This window comes from Anomaloglossus baeobatrachus, chromosome 3 (assembly GCF_048569485.1).
Source record: "Anomaloglossus baeobatrachus isolate aAnoBae1 chromosome 3, aAnoBae1.hap1, whole genome shotgun sequence".
In the NCBI taxonomy this organism is placed as follows: domain Eukaryota; kingdom Metazoa; phylum Chordata; class Amphibia; order Anura; family Aromobatidae; genus Anomaloglossus; species Anomaloglossus baeobatrachus.
In genome coordinates this window covers 391,789,361-391,815,878 of record NC_134355.1, presented here as the reverse complement: position 1 = coordinate 391,815,878, position 26,518 = coordinate 391,789,361, and the positions used below count along the sequence as shown (strand labels likewise).

Sequence of the window (26,518 nt, the reverse complement as noted above, 5' to 3'; positions counted from 1 at the left end):
GTGAATGGGGCACACAGATTGGTCCTGAATCGGCCATAGTCAGCCTCTCCCTACCTAGCAATGGAGGGTATGACACCCTAGGGTTATGGCGCCCCCATTCACCGACTGGAAACCCTGCATGCCCCTAATAGGCCCTACATACCACTTATAAAGTAAAGAGACTCTCCATCCCAATCAGGGGGTGAGCCAAATACACTTATTGCATTGCACACACTATTCGGAATGAATACATGAGTATTAGACAGTGCTCGTTATGAGTATAGTACGAATAGTTAGGTACTCGCTCAACTCTAGTGAAGGCTGATCACTTTTACCGGTGTTTTATAATACAGATGCATGAGATTTCCTGAATAACCTATTGTATGTTGCGACATTGCTTTGGTTGTGTGGGCAGTTTATACATTCAGGTAGTGTGGATTGATTGGGGAATATACTGAACATTGGAAAACTCATGTGGTAATTTTTTTTTAAGCCAATCATCTTGTTATTCTGACAATTTTTTTTTTTCTTTTTCAGTGTATGCAAGACATGGGAAACACAAAAGCAAGGCTGCTATATGAAGCTAATCTTCCTGAAAACTTCAGAAGACCTCAGACAGACCAGTATCCTTTTACAGATGTGTCTGCGTGGGCATCTTTTATAATGGATTCTCTCGCTCATTGGTATACGTTGTATGATTCACTTCTCAGTAGTTATAGCTAGCTGGAATGATCCTAATACACAGCGAGTTGTATATTTGGGATGTAATTAATAAAACAAAATATTAAAATAATAGTTAATCTGGAAGAGACAAAAGGCGCAGATGGTGTCTTATCCTGGTGGTACCAGAATAGAATACGAGGAAACACTCACCTAGCGTCACAACTACCATGTATGCAGAAATGAATACCACGATGGCTGCTGCAGACCCTGAGGATGAATCGGTATACCTGGCGTAGAAGTGAAGGGTTAACCCGCGCTGCCATGTGGAATGAAAAAAATCACTTGGGAGAGAAATCTTCATGATTGTATTATTCAACGCGTTTCAGAGTCAATACACCTCCTTCAGGATACAAAATCACTGATGTACATCAGTGAATTTGATTCCTGAGAAGTTGTATGGACTCTGAAATGCGTTGAATACAAGAGATATCTCCCAAGTGATTTCCTCATTCCACATGGCAGCTCAGGTTAACCCTTGCATTCTACTCCATGTACACTAAAACAAAATATTGTGTTAAACTGGCTGTTCACTACTCAGACATCCCCTTCTTCATTGCTATAGTCCCTCTTATAAAATAATAGCCTATTCTCCGGTGCTAAAAAGAAACAATTCCAGCGCTGTCCAATAAAAATACTCCACTTTATTACAAAATTCTTAAAATTCAGCATAACAGCTGGATGTTCTGCAGAACATGACTAAGACCTAGCGTCGAAAGGCGTAGTTATCACTGAGATCTATATCATGAGCTGTTATGCTGGATTTTTCGAATTTTCTAATAAAGTGGAGTATTTTTATTGGACAGCGCTGGAATTTTCTACTTGGTGGCTAGACCATTACGTGCGCGGGACATTTATAAAAGCAATCAGCTGATTGGTCAGCTGGACTTCTTTCCTTTTTGATACTCCGGTGCTGGTATTATTCCAGCGATGACGGCAATGCCTCTCTGTGGGCTCGCGTTTCATTATATAAGAGCTGTGGATGCTCTCACAGCCTACGTCAGGGAGAGGGAAGCAGGCGCCGATTGGCTGCAGCGCTCAAGTGACCTAATGTGAGGCACCGGACGTGGTTACTGCTGGTATTTTATAAAGGGAAATAAAGCAATTGAGAAGGGGTTAAAAGCAACCATTTGTCCTGCAAAAAAAATCTTCTACAATAGTTTTGTGTTGTGAAATGAGGGCAATACATTTTTGATTCAGTAAATTAAAAGGTGTAAGAAAAAAAACTCCAAAGAACAAACTCCTATATAGCTATGTTGAACAAAAAGGCACTTAGAATGGAAGGGAATAAAATGAAAATTGCGATGTGAAGAGAATAAAGCAGCATTTTAGAGTTTAGGGATGGGAGAAGTTGAGAAGCGATAGAATAAATGACAAGGGTGAAGGTTATAACCTATCTGCATAGTGAGGATGGGGTGTTATTAAGTAGCCGGTCCTTTGAGTCTGGGCATGTGTTGCCTAAGCTGTAATCATGTACTTTCCCTTTGTGTTCAGTTGTGGGTCAGGACCTTGTGATTACCTCATTTGTAATTCACAGAGGTGGTTGATCTCCACTCTTCGAGACACGGAAAGGTCACATTCTGAAGAGTTCCCGCTATTACGGGGCTGATTGCTTATCACAATTGCCATTTATATACCCCAGCTGTCAGCCTGATCATCAGATGACCAAAACCCACCCTACCCTAGATGGCACAATCTTAATAGTCAAGATGTTACTGTTAACGGGCCCTCTGCGCTCCTGGAGTAATTTACCTCTCTAGCACTTGATAATCTCACTAAAATGAAAGTAATTTCATATGTTGGGATGGAATAGAATAATTTCTCTTGTGGGACGCAGTTAATTATAGTCCGTACATACCATTAAATGACAAATGATAGTTTTACATTAAGCTCTCCATTATTAGGATTTCAGGTCTTATCGCAAAAATTTTAATTACTTTAGTTTCCCGAGATCTATTGTGCAGCAGACCTAATCAACAGTTCTGCTCCTTTGAGGTTGTTTGATCTTTTCAAAGTTGCTCTGTTGTCAATGGAATGTGCCTGCAAATGTGAGATTTACTTCACTATGATTTACTTTTCTATGGGGCTAAATGGTAATTTAATTGTCTGCACGCTCGTTATGTTCAGCCGAAGACAAAATGCATATTTAATCAGCGCTCCAGCTCGAATTAAAATGTGAGCGCTGTGTGCCACCTAACCTTCCCCATAGGCCTCATGCTAATTTCATTGTTGGGGTGAACGGGAAAATGGTAAGGATGACTTTTCTCTCTTTCCCTCATACTTTGTATTCAGGTTAGTTAGAAGTCCAGAGTGAGATAGCGAATTACTTTTCCCTGCAACGTTATTGTAACTAATATGTACCAATATGATTAAAGTTGTCCGGAATGGTGCAGGCTTCTCAAGAGTGGACCTCTACTGTAAGAGAGCTCAAGCTTCGTATAGAGCCAAAATAGCCAAGGAGATTCCTGCAGCGTTTTCCAGATTTGTTAAGAAAACCAAAGAATAGGTTTATTGGCTTTTTTTAGGCCATGTGAACGTGGCGTCTTCTAGATACCGATGCAACCGGGAAGCCTTTTCAGGATCTTTTATTCCACACTGTGAAGTTTAGAGAGAAGGTGGCGTCCGCTAGGAAATGGGTGTGGGCGTTTTCTAATCGCCTCACGGTTTCGGAAACCTGAATCGGTTAAATAAGTCAAGTAAGGCTATGTTCACACATTACATCTTTCCTTAACCACAGAGATGCAGCGTTAGTGGCTCCCAAAAACTGCACCGCGGCAAAAACACATAAAAAATGCATGCTTTTTTACCAAATTTTGCCCAATGCGTTTTTTTTTAAGTCAATTCTATTACTCAAAAACGCTGTTAAAAAGGCAAAAAGAATTGACATGCTGCATCTTGAAAAACGCAGCCAAGATAAGATGCACTGTGTAGACAGCAAAATAAAAAATTTCATAGACCTTGCTGGGAGAAGGAAATGCATGTATTTAGGTGCATCTTTGTGACCTCAAAAACGCAGTAAAAGATAGTGTGTGAACATAGCCTAAAGGGTACTTTACACGCTGTGAAATCGGTATACCGGAGATATCGCTAGCGAGTGTACCCGCCCCTGTCAGTTGTGCGTCACAGGCAAATTGCTGCCCGTGGCGCACAACATCGCTTACACCCGTCACACGTACTTACCTTCCCTGTGACGTCGCTGTTGCCGGCGATCCACCTCCTTTGTAAGGGGGCGGTTCATGCAACGTCACAGCGACGTCACATGACAGCCGTCCATTAGCAGATGAGGGGCGGAGATGAGTGGCTGGAACATGCCGCCCACCTCCTTCCTTCCTCATTGCCGGTGGACGGAGGTAAGGAGATGTTTGTCGCTCCTGCGGTGTCACACATAGCGATGTCGCTAACGACGCCGGATGAGCGTCACAAACACAGTTACCCCAACGATAAATCGCAGCATGTAAATTAAATGGCCCTTAAGAGAGAACATGAGACATAGGAAAGCTGAACACGCCCAAGAATGTGAGTCACCATGCATCCATGGAGTGCTGCGATGGAAATGTCCGCCAGGTGGAGTGGAATACAGGAAAAAGAAGATCGGCACATCCAAAAATGTTATCAAATTTCTTCTTTATTTCCACATAAATTAAGTCACTCTAAGACAGAGTAGCCTTGACGCGTTTCTGGCGCAAAGAAGCAGCCATAATCCTCTTTCGTTTTAATGGAGAGAGAATCACTGTGGCAATACACACGCGTCACCAACAACAGCAATGGCGGCGCAGCGCGATATGCAATTAAAGAAAAGGGGGCATGACAGGGGGGCGCCAGAGGAGGAATAATCGCGAGGACCCGACCCACAAAAACACGCCCATGTTGCACACATCAAAATGCAGTGCTTTTCTGCAACTTTGATTAAAGTTATTCAATCAACCAAGCATCAAATCTTTCTATAACGGGCATGCCTGGATTCACCATCCTAGTGTCTGTGTGGCACTGCCTTTACCTCATATAGCAAAATCCTGCTGGTTGGTCCTCTTTAAAACTCGATTGTTTAATTGTGTGAGAGCGGCTGCACCCAGTAATCCAAGTCATACACCATTGGATTCAGAATCTCCTTGCCTATATTATGTTGCTGTCAAATAACAAAGCAAAAACCCGCTGACAGAATCCCTTAAAGGCTGACTTTACAATAATTGGACATTTTTTCTCAGATGGAAAAAAAATGATGCTTATCAGACTGATCAGAGTGGATCCATTTTCTCGGAGGTGGAGGGAAGAAAAAGTTTTTCACCTTTTCCATTCTCAGTCCATGAAAAGTGGTCGTCATGCAAATGTCTTTTGAGTGCAGGGAGAGGGGGGTAGAGATGGGTAGGTAGAATATATATATAATATTTTAGTATTATTACACAGACCCATAGACTTGATTGGCCAAGTACCATTCAATTTCCAGATGCAAATTGTGCATGCTGCATCTTTCCTTTCCTCAGACCACTCGGTCTGAGAAAGAAATCGGTTGTGTGCTGCATCATTGAGTACTATTGGTATGAATGCGATCCAATATTTTGACTGCACTCAGACCAAAATGTCATCTGCATGAGCCCGAACGGTGTGCTCATTCTGCGTCTTTTTCCAGCTGTCAAAAATATCTCCTTTTCTCAGACATCTTGTGAATTTGAGGCATGTTTTGCTAGCATTTTTCCCCCCTGAGCTTATTTTTCCAATTTATTTTTTTGCAGCATTTGTTTTTTTTTTTCTCTACATTTTTTTTTGCACTCCATAAAGCAATGAGGAAAATACTATAGATTTTTTGCATTGGAAACATACAAAAAAATGAACAAAAAGGAACTACTGTTTTCCAGGCGTCTTATTAACCTCTCAAAGAATGTACATTACTAGTTTTAAACCCATGACAATTTTGAAAGTCTTAAAGAATCTCAAACATGAACAGCAATTTTTTTATTATTCTCATATTTTGACCTTTTGTTTTCTAAACGTTTTTTTTCTAACATCTCCCCGCGAAAAAATGATGGAAAAAGATGGAGTGTGAGTATATCCATAGATCACAAATATGCTGCAATTTCAGGCTAATGATCGCGAATGTGACCACATGGACATTGTCATCGTAAGGAGTGTTTCATTACAATACTTTTGCACTGTACTTCTCCCCAATCTTTATTCTCTTGATGGAAGGAAACCTTTTTCATAGGGTTTTATTCAATTATTTTTGTTTTAAATATATTTTTATGAATACTTTTTATGTCAACCCAGGATCTTAATAAAATACACTTCCCACTTGATTGCATTGGATATACAGTTAGGTCCAGAAATATTTGGACAGTGACACAATTTTCGCGAGTTGGGCTCTGCATGCCACCACATTGGATTTGAAATGAAACCTCTACAACAGAATTCAAGTGTAGATTGTGACGTTTAATTTGAAGGTTTGAACAAAAATATCTGATAGAAATTGTAGGAATTGTCACATTTCTTTACAAACACTCCACATTTTAGGAGGTCAAAAGTAATTGGACAAATAAACCAAACCCAAACAAAATATTTTTATTTTCAATATTTTGTTGCGAATCCTTTGGAGGCAATCACTGCCTTAAGTCTGGAACCCATGGACATCACCAAACGCTGGGTTTCCTCCTTCTTAATGCTTTGCCAGGCCTTTAAGCGCCTTGAAGCGCCGTCTAATCAACTTTGCGGCATTTGGCTGAATCTGGGCTGAAAGTATATCCCGGTACACTTCAGAATTCATGCGGCTACTCTTGTCTGCTGTTATGTCATCAATAAACACAAGTGACCCAGTGCCATTGAAAGCCATGCATGCCCATGCCATCACGTTGCCTCCACCATGTTTTACAGAGGATGTGGTGTGCCTTGGATCATGTGCCGTTCCCTTTCTTCTCCAAACTTTTTTCTTCCCATCATTCTGGTACAGGTTGATCTTTGTCTCATCTGTCCATAGAATACTTTTCCAGAACTGAGCTGGCTTCATGAGGTGTTTTTCAGCAAATTTAACTCTGGCCTGTCTATTTTTGGAATTGATGAATGGTTTGCATCTAGATGTGAACCCTTTGTATTTACTTTTATGGAGTCTTCTCTTTACTGTTGACTTAGAGACAGATACACCTACTTCACTGAGAGTGTTCTGGACTTCAGTTGATGTTGTGAACGGGTTCTTCTTCACCAATATGCGGCGATCATCCACCACTGTTGTCATCCGTGGACGCCCAGGCCTTTTTGAGTTCCCAAGCTCACCAGTCAATTCCTTTTTTCTCAGAATGTACCCGACTGTTGATTTTGCTACTCCAAGCATGTCTGCTATCTCTCTGATGGATTTTTTCTTTTTTTTCAGCCTCAGGATGTTCTGCTTCACCTCAATTGAGAGTTCCTTAGACCGCATGTTGTCTGGTCACAGCAACAGCTTCCAAATGCAAACCACACACCTGTAATCAACCCCAGACCTTTTAACTACTTCATTGATTACAGGTTAACGAGGGAGACGCCTTCAGAGTTAATTGCAGCCCTTAGAGTCCCTTGTCCAATTACTTTTGGTCCCTTGAAAAAGAGGAGGCTATGCATTACAGAGCTATGATTCCTAAACCCTTTCTCTGATTTGGATGTGAAAACTCTCATATTGCAGCTGGGAGTGTGCACTTTCAGCCCATATTATATATATAATTGTATTTCTGAACATGTTTTTGTAAACAGCTAAAATAACAAAACTTGTGTCACTGTCCAAATATTTCTGGCCCTGACTGTATTTTGTTCTCATGATACTTGCAAACCATTTGTAGTAATCTTATTCTGCTTCTCAGAACTTGGTCACCAGGTAACTAATAAATTGTGATTGTCTCAATTTCTTTAATGTTGCCTTTGTCACTAGCTATGAGCAGTGACACACAAGCCCAGAGGATGATACAAACAGGCTGCAGCCATGAAACGGGAAAGGAATGATGTTCTCAGCCATGAAACCCCTGACAATTCATGTGAAGGATTTTAGGCTGCTTGAAATAAGTTCATTCTTACCTTATCCATTTGGTTTTCAGTTTTTATAATGCTTAGAATTTGTATTCTCTATTATGTGTCCATTAAACACACTTAGTACTCATTCTCTAAATCTTCAAATTCTAGTTATTTTAGATTACAAATATAAGATCATGAATTTTTATTCCAGTTATGTGTTTTGCTTATGCCATAAGATATATTTTTATCACTGACATGTCAGAAATGTATTTATCTGCTTGTTACATGGCACAAGTTATAATCAGTTGAGGTCCACGTGGTGAGACCCATTCTAAGACTGTGAACCTGTCACTGTAAGACTGTAAGATAGCAAGGTGCTCCTATACTATCCCTTACGCTAGGGAACCCTAGACTATCCCTGACCTCCAGATTACCCCCGAAATGTGAAGATGCCAGAGTCACGTACCTTACTTTTCTCCTGATCAGATCTAATATATTAAAACACCCCACAAACCCCCAAGGAAAGAAGGGGGCAGGAATGTGATGGAAACACATATTAAAACAGGCAGGGGAAAACTAAAACTCAGACACACTGCAAACTCACAGGAATAAACCGTAAGAGACAAAGGAGAAAAGCAAGAGCAGAGAGAGAGCAACAAAATGGCTACAAGGGTTTATGCCACAACTACTCACAGCAATAATGCAAAACTACTGCTAGTAAGTCTAGATCCCAACACCTCACTAGATCAGTATAGGTAAGCTATAGCTGGCATAAATGGAATAATCCAGCCAGCATATGTAGGAGGGACACTAACACGATTGACTAACCAACAACATGTGATCAAAGAGACTAACAAGCAGCCCAGCAGATATTAACTCTTGCTAGCCTGCGTAAGTCTGTGGGTCGATGCACGCTTCACCCTTTGCTTTTTACAGACTTCAGAGAAGTTAGCAGAGTGACAAAATCTGTAGTTTCCAGAGATCAGGATGCTGCCATGACAGTTGGCGATGCCTTCTGACAGGACCGCTATGTGTGGTCTGAGGAGAACTGAATGCCAGTAACACCAAAAGGGACACAAGAATCAGCTGAACTCTTCTGTTCCTCTGTGTCTAAGGGTCTTTGCAGCTAGTCACCCTACCACTCAAATTTTCTGACAAGTCACCATGATCTGACATGGAAAGTACACTTTAAAGGATTGTTTTCATCCTTAGGGGCACTTTGCACACTACGACATCGCAAGCCGATGGTTGCGATGCCGTGCGCCATAGTCCCCGCCCCTGTCACAGCTGCGATATCATGGTGATGGCTGCCGTAGCGAACATTATCGCTATGGTAGTTTCACATGCACTCACCTGCCCTGCGACGTCGGTCTGGCCGGCGAACCACCTCCTTATTAAGGGGGCGGGTCGTGCGGCGTCATAGCGACGTCACACGGCAGGCAGCCAATAGAAGCGGAGGGGCGGAGATGAGCGGGACTTTAACATCCCGCCCACCTCCTTCCTTACGCATAGTTGAAGTGAGCCGCAGGACGCAGGTAGGAGATGTTCCTCGCTCCTGCGGCTTCACACACAGCGATGTGTGCTGCCGCAGGAGCGAGGAACAACGTCGTAACATCGGTATTTCCCAATTCATGGAAATGCCGAACCCTTCACCGATGATACGATAACGACGCTTTTGCGCTCGTTAATCGTATCAAAAAGGATTTACACACTATGATATCGACTGCGACGCCGGATGTGCGCCACTTTCGATTTGACCCCGACATCGCACCTGCGATATCGTAGTGTGCAAAGTGCCCCTTATTCTTCAAGAGCGCACCACTCCCAATCTCCTGACTTCCTAGCTGCTCCAATAGCTTTTGCTTGATTGACAATTTAAGCTTGTAGATTTGATGCATTCCTGGGGTGAACTGCTTAAGTTCCAGTACTGCTATAGAAGGCAGCTAATAGTTAAGAGCTGTGAGACTGCGGGTTGAGGAGCTATGTGTTTCAGCAATCTCTGCCAGTCTCTGTGCACTGCTTACAAGCTCCACACCAAAGAGCTTGTAAGCACTGTACATGTTTAGCCACTGCTGCTTTACAGCAATGGTGGCTGATCTGTATGATAATGAGCAGTAAACAGTAAAAACAAAAACTAAAGATATCTGGAGAACATGGCCAATTTTAATAATCAGTAAATTGCAAAGTTGCTTGTTTTTACAATTGATCACATTTAATCAGTTGGGATTAACCACATAAAGCGTGCCTTTGCCATCTCCATATGCAAGATATTCTTTGCATTTCATGTGCATGTGTTGTCAAGGTCATTTTGTAGAATGTAAACAATTGCCTGTCGCTTGCGGCACAGTAATTGGATATTTATTAAGAAGGCTTTAGGGATAACTGGCAAGAAATTAAAATTGGAGTCTCTGTTATCGTTACTATAATAGCGTTAATATTTGGCTTCTAAGGATGGTTCCTGAGCCAGAAGGAATATGGTCAAAAGGGCTTTACCCCCGAGGTTCTAATAAACTAAAGTTTAATAAGTAGAATCCATAAGATATGGTCACACAGGAAAGTGTGGAAGAGATCTCTGAAGGCTTGTTGGTGCTCACATGGTGCTGAGAAAGTCTACAGTGTGAATTACCAACAGCAAGCTTGGACACTAGAAGCTATGTATTCCCAACAGTCTTAACACTAAAAGTCCCAGAAATTTTGAGCTCTCTGTGTTCCAAAGCTAGAAATGTTAAATGACCCCTCTCTGGGACTTCTAGTCTTCATGCATTACCAGAGGTGTTTAGCGCTTAAGGCTGCTTTCACACATCGTTTTTTTGCCATCAGGCAAAAAACTGAAAAAAAAAAACATCTGGCGTCCGTTGCCGCAGGATCCGCTTTTTCCCCCCCATAGATTTCTATTAGCGCTGGATTGTGCCGGATGTCCTTGCGTTCCATCCGGCTTTCGCCGGATCTTTGTCCACCCGGATAGAACGCTGAGGGGAACGTTTTTTGTATCCGGCAAAAAACCATATCGCGACGAATCCGGGGCCATACAGCGTGTTTTATAATGGAAGCTTATAGACGCCGATCCGGCGTAATGCGACAAAAAAAAAAAACTGATACAGCTGCCGGATACGTTTTTTTGAACTGAGCATGCTAAGTTTCACAACGGATCCATGAAAAAACTGATGCAACTGATCCGTTTTTCCGCCGGATCAGTCGCATCAGTTTTTTCGCCAGATCATGCCTGATGCCAAAAAACTAATGCCTGAAAGCAGCTTTACCTTTACTCTGTGGTCCAGCTATTCACAATACATCATACTTGGGTTGATTTGGGGTGATTATGGTGGCTGTCATCTGACACACCACTACATCCCGCCCTTCTTTGTTACATTCACATGGCATTTGCATAGCCATATGTTTTTGGTCATTGTCCTGTTCTACAAATAATCGCCTTAAATGCAAACTTAATGTGATGGCTTGTCGTGGCAGAATGCTGGGGTAGGCATGCTGTTTTACGTTTGCCTTGAATATGGAATAAATCACCAATCTGCTCATCAGCAAAAAACTCTCACAATCACACCACCTTCTCCATGCTTCAGGACGGTCACCAGCCGCTCTCCTTTTCTGCATTTCAGAGACATGGCAGTTGATACCAAAAATATCTAATTTTTACCCCTCGGATCACCATACAGATTTACACTAATCTAATGTACAGGTTTTGTGTTGCTTGGGCCTAACAAGTTTCTTCTTGTTTGTGGTCCTCAGTAATGGCTTCTTTACAGCTATTCAGCCATAACGCAGCACAACAAATAAACACTTTTTGTCTGCTACTTGGCAAAAAACATGTGCGCTATACTAAATCGAATGCGCTGAATCCAAATCTGAAGTTAGTTTTTTTGTAGCACGTCAGGATATTAAGTTATTCCAATTTTTGTGAAAATTAAAATAAGCAATTAATAAAGATACAGAATCGTTATGTCCCACAGTTTCACAACATGTATTATCATTTTTATTGAAAAAGAAGTATAGGTAAATAAACCAAAAAACTTAAAAATCACTTATAGTAGCTTAAGAAATCGCCTTGAACTCAGCAGAGTACTTTTAAAAGTGCTTCAGGCACTTGCTTTTGCGCTTGTGAGTGGTCCTAGTGGCCCATTGCAAAAAACAGCAGTAATCGCCCATCATGTTGGGGTTAAAGCGACCTGGGTATCTTTTTTCCATAGTAGAAATGTCCTGGTGGAATCTCTCACCATGTTCGTCACTGACATTACCCATATTTGGAGGAAAGAAGTCAAGATGTGAATGTAGGAAATACATTTTCAATGACATTCGGGCACCATGCATTTCGTATGCTTGAAGCATATTGTCTATTAGTTCAGCATAGTTTTCTGCTCTTTCGTTTCCAAGGAAGTTTTGAACTACTACTATAAATGCATCCCATGCAGTTAGTTCAAGTGGGGTGAGTTCTTTCTTGAAGATTTCATCATGGATTAGTTGGTGGATTTCAGGACCAATAAAGATTCCTGCTTTGAGTTTGGCCTCAGTTTTCAATGCACTAAACTTTTCCTTCAGATACTTAAATCCATTCCCTTGATGATCCATTGCTACTACAAAATTTTTCATTAGTCCTAGTTTAATGTGAAGAGGTGGAAGATAAACTTTAAGTGGATCGACAAGTGATTCGTGTTGAACATTGTGCTTACCAATCTTATGTTCATCTCTATTGGGCCACCGTTTAATTTTATAATGGTTGTTGTCGTCTCGACTGTTCCATAGGCACAGAAAGCACATATGCTTAGTGTAACCTAACTGCAAACCAAGGACTAGTGCAACAACTTTGAGGTCAGCACAAATGTTCCATTGATGTTCTGAATATTTAATAAATTTCAGAATGATCTGCATAGAAGCATAGGTCTCTTTCATTCCAACCGCATGTGCAATGGGGACAGATGGCTTTTCATTACAATTGTGCAACAGAACAGCTTTCAAGCTTGCTTTACTAGAGTCTATGAACAGTCTCCATTGATCTGGAAAATGTCTACAACCCAACTCTAGCATAAGCCCATTCACATCAGTACAGAAGCAGACACCATTTTCCATGACATAGTATGAAGCTAACTTTTTATAACTCAAAATCTGGACGTGCTGTGCAAATTCTGAGTTCATATTTGGAATCAGCATGTTCAAATTAGTAAAGAACACATGTTTTACCCTCAGTAGCAAAATCATTGTTGTGCTCTGATAATTTAACCAAATATTTTTGGTTTTCACATGTTTCCTTTACCCCTTGTTTCCATGTACAACATATTACAAAAGTGATTACACCCCTCACATTTTTGTAAATATTTTATTATATCCTTTCATGGGACAACAATTAAGATATGACATTTTGATACAATGTAAAGTAGTCAGTTTGTATAACAGTGTAAATTTGGTGTGCCCTCTAAATATGTCGACACACAGCTATTAATGTCTAAACCGCTGGCAACAAAAGTGAGTACACCCCTAAGTGACATTGGCCAAATTGTGCCCAATTAGCCATTTGCCTGGTGTCAAGTGACTCATTAGTGTTACAAGGTTTCAGATTTGAATGGGAGCAGTTGTGGTAAATTTTGGTGTTATCGCTCACACACTCTCTCATACTGGTTGCTGGAAGTTCAACATGGCACCTCATGGCAAAGAATTCTCTGAGGATCTGAAAAAGAGAATTGTTGCTCTACATAAAGATGGCCGAAGCTATAGATTGCCAACACCCTGAAACTAAGCTGCAGCACCAAACAGCGAAATAACACAGGTTCCACTCAGAGCACGCCTCACCATGGTTGACTAAAGAAGTTGAGTGCTCAGCGTCATATCTCAAGGTTGTCTTTTCAAACTAGACCTATGAGTGCTGCCAGCATTGCTGCAGAGGTTAAAAGGATGGAGGGTCAGCCTGTCAGTGCTCAGACCATAAGCCGCACACCACATCAAATTTAATCTGCATGGCTGACATCCCAGAAAGAAACATAATCTTAAGATACAAAATGTTGACACTTTGGGCACAATTTGGCCATTTTCACTTAGGGGTGTGCTCACTTTTGTTGCCTGTGGTTTAGACATTAATGGCTGTTATTAAAAGGGGGCACCCCAAATTTACTGTTATACAAACTTTACCCTGACTAGTTTACATTATATCAGTGTCATATCTTCAGTGTTGTCCCATAATAAGGTGTAAGAATATAAGTACAAATATATTTGAGGGGTGTACTCACTTTTCTTATATAGTGTAATTTGTAATAAAATTATTAAAAAAAAAAAGCTTCATGTCATATAAGGGAAGTAGTATCACTAAATCTAGTATGTACTATTTTTTGTCAAATGCTGTATGCCTCCTTGTGGTTTTTACCTTGTACAAATCTCCCACTTTTCCAGCACCAAAGCAACCCCAGACCCTCATGTTACCTCCACCATGCTTGACAGATGGCGTCAGGCACTCTTCCAGCATCTTCTCAGTTGTTCTGCGTCTCACAAATGTTCTTCTGTGTGATCCAAACACCTCAAACCTCGATTCGTCTGTCCATAACACTTTTTCCAATCTTCCTCTGTCCGATGTCTGTGTTCTTTTGCCCATATTAATCTTTTCCTTTTATTAGCCAGTCTCTGATATGGCTTTTTCTTTGTCACTCTGCCCTGAAGGCTAGCATTCCGACGTAGCCTCTTAACTGTAGACGTTGACACTGGCGTTTTGCAGGTAATATTTAATGAAGCTGCCAGTTGAGGACCTGTGAGGCGTCGATTTCTCAAACTAGAGACTCTAATGTATTTGTCTTGATGCTCCGTTGTGCAGCGGAGCCTACCACTTTTCTTTCTACTCTGGTTAGAGCCTGTTTGTGCTCTCCTCTGAAGGGAGTAGTACACACCGTTGTAGGAAATCTTCAGTTTCGTGGCAATTTCTCGCATGAAATATCCTTCATTTCTAAGAACAAGAATAGACTGTCGAGTTTTACATGAAAGTTCTCTTTTTCTCGCTATTTTGAGAGTTTAATGGAACCAACAAGTGTAATGCTCCAGATTCTCAACTAGCTCAAAGGAAGGTCAGTTTTATAGCTTCTCTAATCAATAAAACAATTTTCAGCTGTGATAACATACAAGGGTTTTCAAGGGATTTCTAAACATCCATTAGCCTTCTAACACCGCAAACACAATGTACCATTAGAACACTGGAGTGGTGGTTGATCAAAATGGGCCTCTATACCCCTATTTAGATACTGCATTAAAAACCAGACGTTTGAAGCTAAAATAGTCATTTACCACATTAACAATGTATAGAGTGTATTACTGTTTAATTTAATGTTAGCTTCATGGAAAAAAAAAAGTGCTTTTCTTTCAAAAATAAGGAAATATCTAAGTGACCCTAAACTTTTGAACTGTAGTGTATACTCCTGCAGGCACTATATTTCCATGCCCATTTGCACTCATCACATAGGTGCAAGTATTTACACGTCTCATACTGCCAAATACAGGTTGTTTATTAGGCACTATATTGCGCAGGCTTTATGCTTTCTTGCAGGCTCGGCTGTGGTCGGAGCGTCCTGCTCCTGTCTCGCTGCATGCTCATGTCTACTTGATGTCACTGCTTTGGACCAAGACAAATGGAGACCAGTTTGCTCCCTCCCAACCTCTCCATTGACAGCCCCACTTGCAAGAAAGTTACTAGAAATGTGGTAGAAAAGGAATATTATTTATTTTAAGAAATAACTTTTTTTTTTTATCCTCTGCAGCCAATAGCTTTTTCAGTTTGGAAGATAGGAATAATGGTAGGGGATTGTCCTTTGATAAGGGGCATATATCGGTTCTTGAAAGGTGATTGTGGTAGAGGATAGCTTCCTAAAACTAGACAACAGCCGGTTTCCATTTACAACCGTAAACACCAATGTATGTGATCTGTAAATTCCTTTTTTATTGTTGCGTCTGTTTATATAATAATGGTATAAAGCTAGATTTCTATTGATTAGTTGTAGGGAATAGCTTGTTGCAGGCTCTGTACTATAGATACTATTTCTTTTCACAGTCTATACGTCATGAATAAACATTATTTTTTATTACCTTAGTTCTATTTTTTTCACCAAATCGCTATATTTGATTTCTGTTGCATCAGTTCTCTGCTTTGCCATGGGATCAAAACATGGGTTCTTTTTATTTCTTTTTCAAAGCCGTCTCTGACGCTGCTGTTCTAGCTAGGGGATATTTTGTCCTATTTAATATTCTTGTAGTTGAAGTATAGATTGTTTTTTCTTCTTTTGCCCCAAATCATGAAAGTTTCATAATACAATTGAGTTTTTGTGATTTAAACTGAAATGCAAAGGAAAAAATCGGATAATGCCTAAATTCAGTGACTTCCATAATCAGATGCTGCTCCCCTAAGAAAACAGATCACAAAACTTTGATCTACTGTGCCGCAATCTCTAAAAAGATGCGCTTTGAATTCTCTCTCTATTTGTATGCTTGCTATGTTCTGTTCTTGAAATGTTGATACAGCAGGCTAGAACAAATATTTTTTAATGTGCTTTGTTTTACATTTATATATTTATCCGGCATAAGCAATCTACTTACTTGGGCAATTCTGTGAAACGGAAAAAATGCACTGGTTATATGTTTATTTAGGCACAAAAGGCTATTCAATCCCAGCATAGACACATTATGCACCCTTGGCACTGCTGAGCAGTTTCGTGCACCTTCCCACTTGTTTTATTATATCCCCCCTTCCCACTTTCCTTGATTGGCATATTTGGCTTTACTTGAGCTAGTGAAGAGTGGCGATGGATGGCAACAGATGTACGGAGGCTGCTCTGAACTGTCATTTTGGGTCCAAATTGCTCTACCTTGTCACTAGGTAAAGTTGGCCCCTAAATTCACTAAAGAATGGTCTAACCAAAGTTTGATGTGCTGTCTGACTCGCTGCATGGAAAGGAGAAACAAAGAGAAAAGGAAGAGGCGGCAGGTGCAGATAGAGTTAAACAGAACAGTGCTCTAAACTGATGCTGTCATTGCAGCACTGTTCGCTTGTCAGGAATCCCACTAATACAATCCATCTTCTAGCCATCATTTTTGAACCAGATTGTAGCTTCACGTTCAAGAGGATGGGGTATACCGTACTTTTTGGATAAGATGAACTTTTCCTCCCAAAAATTTGGGTTGTCTCATCTTCTTTAGTGAGTGAAACTGCAAACTTGGCAATTTTACCTCTTATTTGTGCTATTTAGTTGCTTTGGTTACCATCCACCTCTGCAGTCTATCAGTGGTGGCCAGTCTCTTACTCTATAGAGCTTGGAATATTCGATCTGAAGCTGGCTCCTATCACTGTGCTCCTCCGGTGCCGCAGAGGCAAAGTTGTGTTTACTCGTAGTATCGGAGAGCAGAGTTCTGGCCAGTAGTTTAAAGCACCATTTTTAGAGTTTTCTTTCTTATTTCAGCCTTGGAGTGGCTTCCTGATCCTACTTATCAGCTACTGTCTTCAGCTCTTTCCAGCTGCGTTTCTGATCCGCCATATTGTGTCTGTAAATTCTGACTGACCAGAAGTCAAAGATGTGTACTAATCACAAGCTTTCATTGTAAGTCTATAGAAGTCGCATTCTGACTCTCATAGGCCTACATTGAGTGGTGACTTCCAGATCACCCAGCAAGCCCTGAAGTGATTTGTCAGGTCACAAACTGCCCTGTCATAGAGTGGATTTGCACTGATAAAAAATGAAGATGGTGGCTGGTAAGTAGAAGACTAAGTACAGGGAATTTTAGATTCTTAGCACCACTTCAGCAGTAAAATAGGAAGAAAAAAACCCCCAATATAGTGGACAGGTGCTTTAACAATGCTGCTGGTCCAATCTGTCAATTAGGATAGCTGCAAACCTTGGCAAGCAAGTAGCTAGAAGGCAGAGGAATGGTGTACTGCTGCAGAATGAAGATGAGAGAAACCCTTTAAGGCTACTTTCACACATCCGGTTTGTGCACTGCGGCTCAATCCGGCTGTGAAACCTATGCAACGGATGCGGCGAAAACACCGCATCCTTTGCCTAAGGCTACTTTCACACATCCGGTTTTTGCTCTGTGGCACAATACGGCGTTCTGCAGAAAAACCGCAACCGTTTTTTTTTACGCCGGTTGCATTTTTTTTTTTTTGCATAGACTTACATTAGTGCCGTATTGTGCCGCATGGGCTTGCGTTCGGTCCGGTTTTTGCCGCATGCGGCAGATTTAGCCGATCCCGCGGCCGGATAGAACGTTCCCTGCAACGGTTTTTGCTCCGGCAAAAAAAAAAACGCATCGCGCCGCATCCGGCCGCTGCGGCACATTTTTCAATGCATGCCTATGGACGCCGGATGCGGCGCGATGCGGAAAAAACCGCATCCGGTCGTCGCATGCGTTTTTTTTCCACTGCGCATGCTCAGTAGCATGCCGCAACCGGAAAAAAATGGACGGGCCGCATGTAAAAACTTATGCAAAGGATGCGGTGTTTTCGTCGCATCCGTTGCATAGGTTTCACAGCCGCATTGAGCCGCAGTGCTCAAACCGGATGTGTGAAAGTAGCCTAAGTTTTTACATGCGGCCCGTCCGTTTTTTTCTGGTTGCGGCACGCTACTGAGCATGCGCAGTGGAAAAAAACGCATGCGGCGGCCGGATGCATTTTTTGCCGCATCGCACCGCATCCAGCGTCCATAGGCATGCATTGAAAAATGCGCCGATGCGGCGCGATGCGTTTTTTTTTTGCCGGAGCAAAAAACGTTGCAGGGAACGTTCTATCCAGCCGTGGCATCGGCTAAATCTGCCGCATGCGGCAAAAACCGGACCGAACGCAAGCCCCTGCGGCACAATACGGCACTAATGTAAGTCTATGCAAAAAGAACCGCAACCGGCGTAAAAAAAAAGGTTGCGGTTTTTCTGCAGAACGGTATTGTGCCGCAGAGCAAAAACCGGATGTGTGAAAGTAGCCTTAGACAACTTGTAACTATGTCTGTGTTTCTGAAGACAGGGGACCATCTCTGCTTCAGTATGTCACATCACAGCAGCTTCAAAGGTTGCCACGTGAATCCTCGTCCACTCCTCCATGACGATTTCATGGATCTGGTGGATATTTAAGACCTTGCGCTCCTCCACCTTCCATTTGAGGATGCCCCATAGACGCACAATAGTTTTTTTGTGTTTTATGTTTTTTGTCTTGAGACATGCTTGGCCAGTCCAACACCTTTTACCCTCAGTTTCTTTAAAGGGAACCAAACCAATCACCAGGATTTTCGTATACAAGCTAAAGCCAGTGCTATACTGGCACTATCAGGCTGATTCTATACATACCTGTAGTGGTCAGCTCTGATGTTTCGGTTTTGAAACACAAGAAAGTGATTCCAGGAGCAACATTTTTTCTGTTGGCTGAGGCCCTGCCCCTTCTGGTCAAATGGGTATGACATCAGCACAAGTCCTGCAAGTCAAAAATTAAATATATTGTATAATACTTATGCTAATTCTAACAGAGGGAGGGGATAATTATGAATACTCCCCCAGATATTATCTGCTCCTCAGCTGCGGTCACTCAAGAAGCTGATGATTTTATAAACTTTACTTTTTTGGATTTCAAAACCAATACATCCTAGCTGACCACTAAAGGTATGTAGAGAATCAGCTTGATAGTGCCAGTATAGCACTGGCTTTAGGTTATATAGGAAAATCCTGGTGATTGGTTCCCTTTAACAAGGCAGTTGTCATTTTGGAGGTGTTTGGGGTTGTTATCCTGTTGGTATATTGTCCTGCAGCCCAGTTTCCAAAGGAAGGGGGATCATGCCCTGCTTCAGTATGTCAAAGTACATGTTGGCATTCATGGTTCCCTCAATGCTCCCCACAGCCAGCAGCACTCATGCAGCCCCAAACCATGACACTCCCACCTCCATGCTTGACTGTAGGCAAGACACTCTTGTTTTGGTCCTCCTCGCCTAGTTGCTGCCACACACGTTTGACACCAACTGAATCGAATAAGTTCATCTTTGTCTTGTCAGAGCACAAGACATAGTTCCAGTCATCGATGTCCTTAGCCTGCTTGTCTTCAGCAAACTGTTTGTGGGTTTTCTTATGCATCCTCTTTATAAGAAAGTTACTTCTGGGATGACTGCCATGCACTGTGTGCGCAATAACAACAAATTTAACGCACCACCTCCCCATTCACACCTTGTAACACTGAGTCACATGACTCCGGGGCTAAAATAGCTAATTAGGCACTATTTGGCCATTTTCACTTAGGGGTGTATTCACTTTTATTGCCAGCAGTTTAGACAATATTGGCTGTGTTTTGCATTAGTTAGAGGGCACACCAAATTTACATTGTTATACCAGCTGTACACTGACTACTTTACATTTTATCAAAGTGGCATAACTTCAGTGTTGTCCCATGAAAAGGTATAATAACATATGTAAACAAATGTGAGGGGTGTACTCACTTTTGTGATATACGGTACCTGAAACAAATGGATCATTATCTGCTAGGCAATGTCAAATATTACAGTACATCTTGGAGACCATTTCTTTTATATTGCCTTGTGATGCTTTTTCCTTCATTGAATCTCTTACTAGTAGTGCATGCAAATTTGATAAAAGTATTACGACTATCTGTTTACGTAAAGCATTAAAATGTAACCTGTTAGGCAGAGGCTTGTTTTTTTATTTTTGCTTTTTATACATGAGGTGACCATACATCTTAGATAATGATTGGCTGAGCTTATCTTCCTTAAAAGCAAAGGATTGGACATATTGAACTCCATCTGCCTGATCCGTAAGTCCTCTGAAATCTGTACTTGGGGAAGATTGTGGACATCTTGCTGAACAGTACTTATCCTCCCTGAAATATGCAGGTTCTGCTGATGTTCATCTAATATACATAGGCTCATTTTAGTAATATTTTCCATCCAGTTGTTGCCTTAATGAATTTCACCAGATCAGTGGAGTTCTTTATCAGGGATAAGTACGAAAGAAAGAAATACTATGACAAGAATGCGGCAGCCACTATAAATGTAAGTATGCTGAACATTATTGACGTTTCTCAGATCTTTGCGTGCTAGTGATATATAAGTGGGTATATGTGATGTCATACTTTTTGCGACTCTTCTTCTTCAGACATATGTCCATGGTTTGCCCAGTATGTGTCCCAGTAAACCTTATAACTCCATCATTTCCTCCATTATTGTATATATATTGTACAATCGGTGAAGTGTACCTGTGTTCCAACAGGACTTTCTATTCACACTTTTAATGTAGTTTTTGGATACCGGCGCTCTAAGTGCTCCTTCCGCATGGTAAGTGGGTCACACTACAGCTTGGTTTGTAATAGACATGCAGCGGCGTTTGAGCTGTGAAAATACAGGCATTTTTCATCCAGCGCCACAATGCTAAATGCAGGACATGCTTTTATAAGGTTTTATAGCCTCTTAAGGCAATTTATCTGACGGATTGGCTGGTGATATTCTGTTTTGACTCACAAATAATTAATGCTGCTACCAAAAACCGAAAACATAGACAGAATTCACGTAACCTTGTCTCTGTTGTTCACGTACGTTTTAGAGATCGTTAATTGAGGCTATAAGACTGGAAATCTTCAAAGGTTTTTATACTTAGGAAGAAATTGATGACATTCATCTTAGGGTTGTAAATTTACTCGTAAAGAGCGTTAGTGTGCCTGATCCTCTTCTGCTAGAAGGCCACCATTTTATGTACATTATTAACACTTTTCATTGAAAACTTGTTTGTTTTTTTTGTTTTTGTTTTAATCTCTTTGATTCTTGAACTTGCTTTTGCAAACAACTTAAAGGGATGAGTGCTTAAAGTGATCCTATAGCACTAAATGTGCGGATTACATATTCTAGTTCAGGAGTAGACCAGGTTTATATACTGTACGTAATTTTGTGGGAAGAGTAAGAATAATCTAAACTTCTGGTTATTTAACCTATGTCGGTTCTAAGTTTAGGAGTCCATTGGGCGGTCCTAATCAGCGGCTGACAGCTGTCACTGCATACACGTGTGCAAAAAAGGCTGGCCGTTGTTGAGACCACTCACAGGGACTCCCCAGTAAACATACGAATATAGCAAAAGTTCTTGACTCTTTCTATGGCTTTTGCCGTGTTACATGCCAAGATAAAGGGGTTGGCCTCTACTTTTCTTATTTGTAGCCTGTCCTTTGGCACCCTTTGCGATCAGTTGTTGTCGATGGCGGCCGGAAGTTTGCGGATGCTGCCAAAACACAGCATCTTCTGAATTTTTATAGTGACCATGGCCGGCTACTGCAGATTTACTCCATAGGGGTCTGGATCTGCAGTACCCAGTCAGGGACAATTATTCTCTAACGGAGCTGCTGTAATCTAGTAGCATTTGAGAACTTCTGTCAGCAACAGCTAATTGACAATGGTGCCAGATGTCGCACTCCAATCAGATATTGATGTCCTACCCTAAATGGTGGCAAACCTCATTAAGGTATGCTTCATCATGCTATGTAACACATTAAAGGGAATAAAGGATAAAACCCGATGGAGTCCAGAAAGCAAAGCTGATTGAGCTTCCCCACCAACACCAGGCTCTCAATAGAGATTGTGCATTGACTGTGAGGTGTCGGTCACAGGCACAGAGGCACACCAATGTTAATCACACAGCAATAAACCCTTTAGTATGAGTAAACAATAGCTGGCACACAGATAAGACAAGCCCAGATGTTTTTATTTTTTTTTAACTCTTGCAGCATGCTGTCCTTAGCTTACATTGGAAACTCCTGGTGACAGATTCCCTTTTAAAGGGAGCTTACACAGCCCAAACCATGACCAGCATGAATCAGAACCTTGCTACATGATTGCACCCAGGAATATTACTCTCTGAAAGGCTTACGTTGTAAATCCAGCTGGGAACCATTGGCCGAGAGATTAGACTAGTCCAGCACCGCCCCTGAATGGCTTTTCCTAGCTCCTCTCTAAGTGATTGACAGTTCTCTGCCATGTGTAGTTAGCGAGAGACAGTCAGCTGCAGCTGTGATGGGACTAGCTGGCCACGATTGGCTTCTAGTCTCTTCTTTGTCTTTGCTCCCTGGCCAGAAAGACATACCTGGCTGCCATTGTGCAGCCTGACTCTGATTCATGTTACCTGTGGTTTCGATTTTTCCATAAAGGTACGTATATATCAATCTGCTGTGTTCTTCCTTCTCTGGCGAAGGTTGCCCACAGATGGCATTAGCTGACGTAGCAGGAAGACATTGTAGAATGCTGTGCTCCTTTTATACAGGGTACTTGTATGAAGTATATGACTTTACATGGCGGGGTTTAACTTTTCTTTTTTTCAGCTCACCTTAGACACATGGAGCTCTTGAGGTTAGCTTTGACACTATTGGATCTTGGTTTGTCTTGAGCAGTTTTTGTCAGGCGGAGACCTCAAGTTTCATAAATGTGAGCATCCTGCTGTTCCTCTAACCTATTTCTTGTGTATGCAGTCTGAAAAGTGAACACTTTTAGCCATTTTGTGCACAAGTACGGTCTATGGAAGATTTCTTACTTGCTTTTAACCTATTTCTAGCTTCATGTTTGGTAGTATTAGGCTGTTAGGTTGTTCTTGTCATTAACACTGTAGCAGTAGTATATTATCCCAGTGGAGCAGGAAGCGACTATTCTCTTGAGGTCCGTTATATTCCTTAGAGTTTTACTATCCAGTATTGGAAAGGGCCCAGAACAGAAGATTGAATACCCCTTCATTAGTAGGAATAATCATATTCTAGGCCAGTACTTGACATACTAATGTAGCACAGAATTATTCCAGCTTTCTCGGATGTCTCCTGTTTTTCGATTCAATATACTGCCATAAATAAGATGTTTGTTGGATTGAGATCAAGGGCGTTAATATAGTCTAATTCCTTCAGTCTTTTACCCAGTATTTTACAAAAACCAGCATCTATACTATCTAGGCAAATGTCAATCCCCAACATGTCACTTGTGTTAAAGCCTAAGGCTATGTGCCCACGCTGCGGAAAATGGATTTTGCCGTGCATTTCTCGTGGAAAAGCCACGGATTTTCCAGAAATCTGCAGCACAGCTACTCCCCAGCCATTTCTATGACATTTGGGAAATGCTGTGCCCACGCTGCGGATTTTTCCGCAGCGGAAATCGTGCAGATTTTCGTGCGGATTTTGCCTATTCAATTGAATTAAAAAAAAAAAAAACGCAAAATCCGCATCAAATCCGCACCTATGAAAAGGTGCAGATTCCGGGGGAAAGCTGTGGATTTTGATGCAGAAAAATCCACAGATACAGAGTCCCGTGGGCACATAGCCTGTCAATTATTGTTGCGGATTTCTCCGCAGGGTCCCATATACTTACCTGCCTCACCCGAGTCACTTTCTCCGTCCGGTGTACAGGAGCGCGGTGAATCCAGGTACAGGAAGGAAGAGGTGGGCGGAGCCTGCACGAGCTCCGGTCATGTGACAGCCGGAGCTAGTTCAGGCCCGCCCACCTTCTCCTGCAGACGCTGAGAGAGTGACCCGGCTGCCGGAAAGCGAGGTGCTGCATGATGGAGGTAAGTAATATGAACGCCCCGATCACTGCAACACTTGTTCTGCATTGAGGATGCAGTGCGGAAGCCATGGTACTGTATCCTCAATGCAGAATACCCGCACCATATCCGCAGGACATACCGCAGCATGGAAACAGACAAAAGCTGTGGTGCTGTTTCCTGGGAACACCTGCGGAATGTCCTGCGGATATATCCTCAGGACACTGTCCCCGTGGGCACATAGCCTAAGGGCTCATTCAGATGTCGTTGTATTTCGATCTGATCACGGACCTCCTATGCATGGACTGGCCTTTGTCTCTCGATCTGAGCGTGACAGCCTCATAGAAATATATGAAGCTGTCACACTTGGGTCAGGAGAGCTGTGGCCAGTCCATGCTTTTGCCGATTGGCACGGACAACACGCAGTAGGCTGGGTGTATGTGTTCAATCAGCACAATGCACATGCCAAGGAAGGCTCAGCCAGGTGTTACCGGCTGCTTGTTGTGTTCTACGTCCCTGGGGTGCGTATATCTTGCTTACTGCTCATTGTAGGGGTGTGTTTTTTTCAGAGAGTTGTGAAGAGCTGGCGATGACGCCATTCTTGCAAATCACGTTACTCACACCTATGAGGGTATGATTACATATTTGGATAACTAGATTGGGGAAAACAAAGACCCCACAACTAGTCAACCACTAATTAATATCGCGGTACATTAGTTAGAAAATAGATTTTTTGCATATGAAGGAATCAATAAGACAATAAAATGGATTTGTTAGGAAGGGTATAATGGTAACAATAAATACATGGTGGTTTGGGGGCCCTGGGGAAGCTGTCGGATCCTTTTAAACATATTGCACAATAAAGGCTGTATTTTCTGCTAGGGCACAAATAAAGTGAACTTACAAGACGAATATTTAATAGTCCCCAACTACAACTAAGTGGAGACATGGCAAGTTTGGGAGTGATAGAATACCTTACAGTAATCCTCCCTGCTGCTTCTTACCACTGTCCGTTTGGGTGGAAATGTTATTAGAAGGCCCTATTTCTATGTATATGTATGTGGATACATGGCAGCCATGGTTGCGTTCACATGTAGCATATTTTTGCGGCGATCCTTCTTATTACGGCGCACATTCAGCCTGCAGCTCCCAGCCTTATATGATTGGTGTTGATTAATATGTATAAACCTGACCTGCTTTGAAGTTACACAGCGTTGTTGACGAGATGAGACAGTTGCTCCTTTGGGATATAAAGAGATTTTTTTTTTCTTTCTTATGAAAAGCAAGGTGGTTGTGCATGGCAAACCTAAGGCTTTTAGAGTATATAGATTCTCTAAATGCAATTTTAGTAACTGTTTTCAAGCCAAATAAAGAAGCAGAGGATGTACAGTGCAAAAATCAGAGATCACCTGTAAAATACCCATACAGTATATAATCTGCATATTTTAATCACCCATAGGCTACATCTGAATACTTGGTATGCAAATAATGCACTGTAATGTGAAGGTGCATTATAAAATGCCGTGTAATATTAGCTCAGCTATAAGATTGTTCCTGTCTTGAACATGTATGGCGTATCTACTGAATCTTATAGATGCAGGACTTGGTGCAGGGTCCCTCAACATCTCCAGAATGGGACAGAGATCTAAGGGGTAAGGTTTCTCCTGGTAGAGAGTGACATGCCAGTATGAGGAGACTTAAATGGGAAATTAAATATGCAAATTGCCTCTTCAGAGAGGAATAGGATCGACCCTTTAACGAGCCTTGCCATATGACTTGGGCTATATAAGCCAAACCAGAATCTCAATTTGCAGGCACTGTTTTGATGTGTTGCTCCTAGTCAGTGTAAAGTATAAGATCTAATTTGGGTAGATGTGCGCACACTGTTTTTTTGGTTTGACCACAAAACTGTACCCTGTGGCGGATTTTGACAACTGTAAATACTGCGTTTGAAGAAAAAAAAAAAAACACAAAACAGTAAAAACGCATGCGTTTGTGTTAAGGGGGCTTTACACGCTACGACATCGCTAATGCGAACTCGTTGGGGGTCACTGAATTGGTGACGCACATCCGGCCGCATTAGCGATGCCGTTGCGTGTGACACCTATGAGCGATTTTGCATCGTTGCAAAAACGTGCAAAATCGCTCATCGGTGACATGGGGGCCCATTCTCAAAAATCGTTACTGCAGCAGTAACGAGGTTGTTCCTCGTTCCTGTGGCAGCACACATCGCTCCGTGTGACACCGCAGGAACGACGAGGAAGCTCTCCTTACCTGCCTCCCGGCCGCTATGCGCAAGGAAGGAGGTGGGCGGGATGTTACGTCCCGCTCATCTCCGCCC

General features: G+C 41.9%; 1 protein-coding gene across 2 annotated transcripts in view; it reads left to right on the top strand.

Annotated features, from left to right (window-relative positions):
* Positions 1-26,518, top strand: part of SMAP1 (small ArfGAP 1) — a 315,731-nt gene that overhangs the window by 100,630 nt on the left and 188,583 nt on the right. For both annotated transcript variants that reach the window (XM_075340237.1, XM_075340236.1), the window contains exons 3-4: positions 517-602; positions 20,597-20,672. In XM_075340237.1, coding sequence (XP_075196352.1) covers positions 517-602; positions 20,597-20,672 — 162 coding nt within the window. The remainder of the gene's footprint in view (positions 1-516; positions 603-20,596; positions 20,673-26,518) is intronic.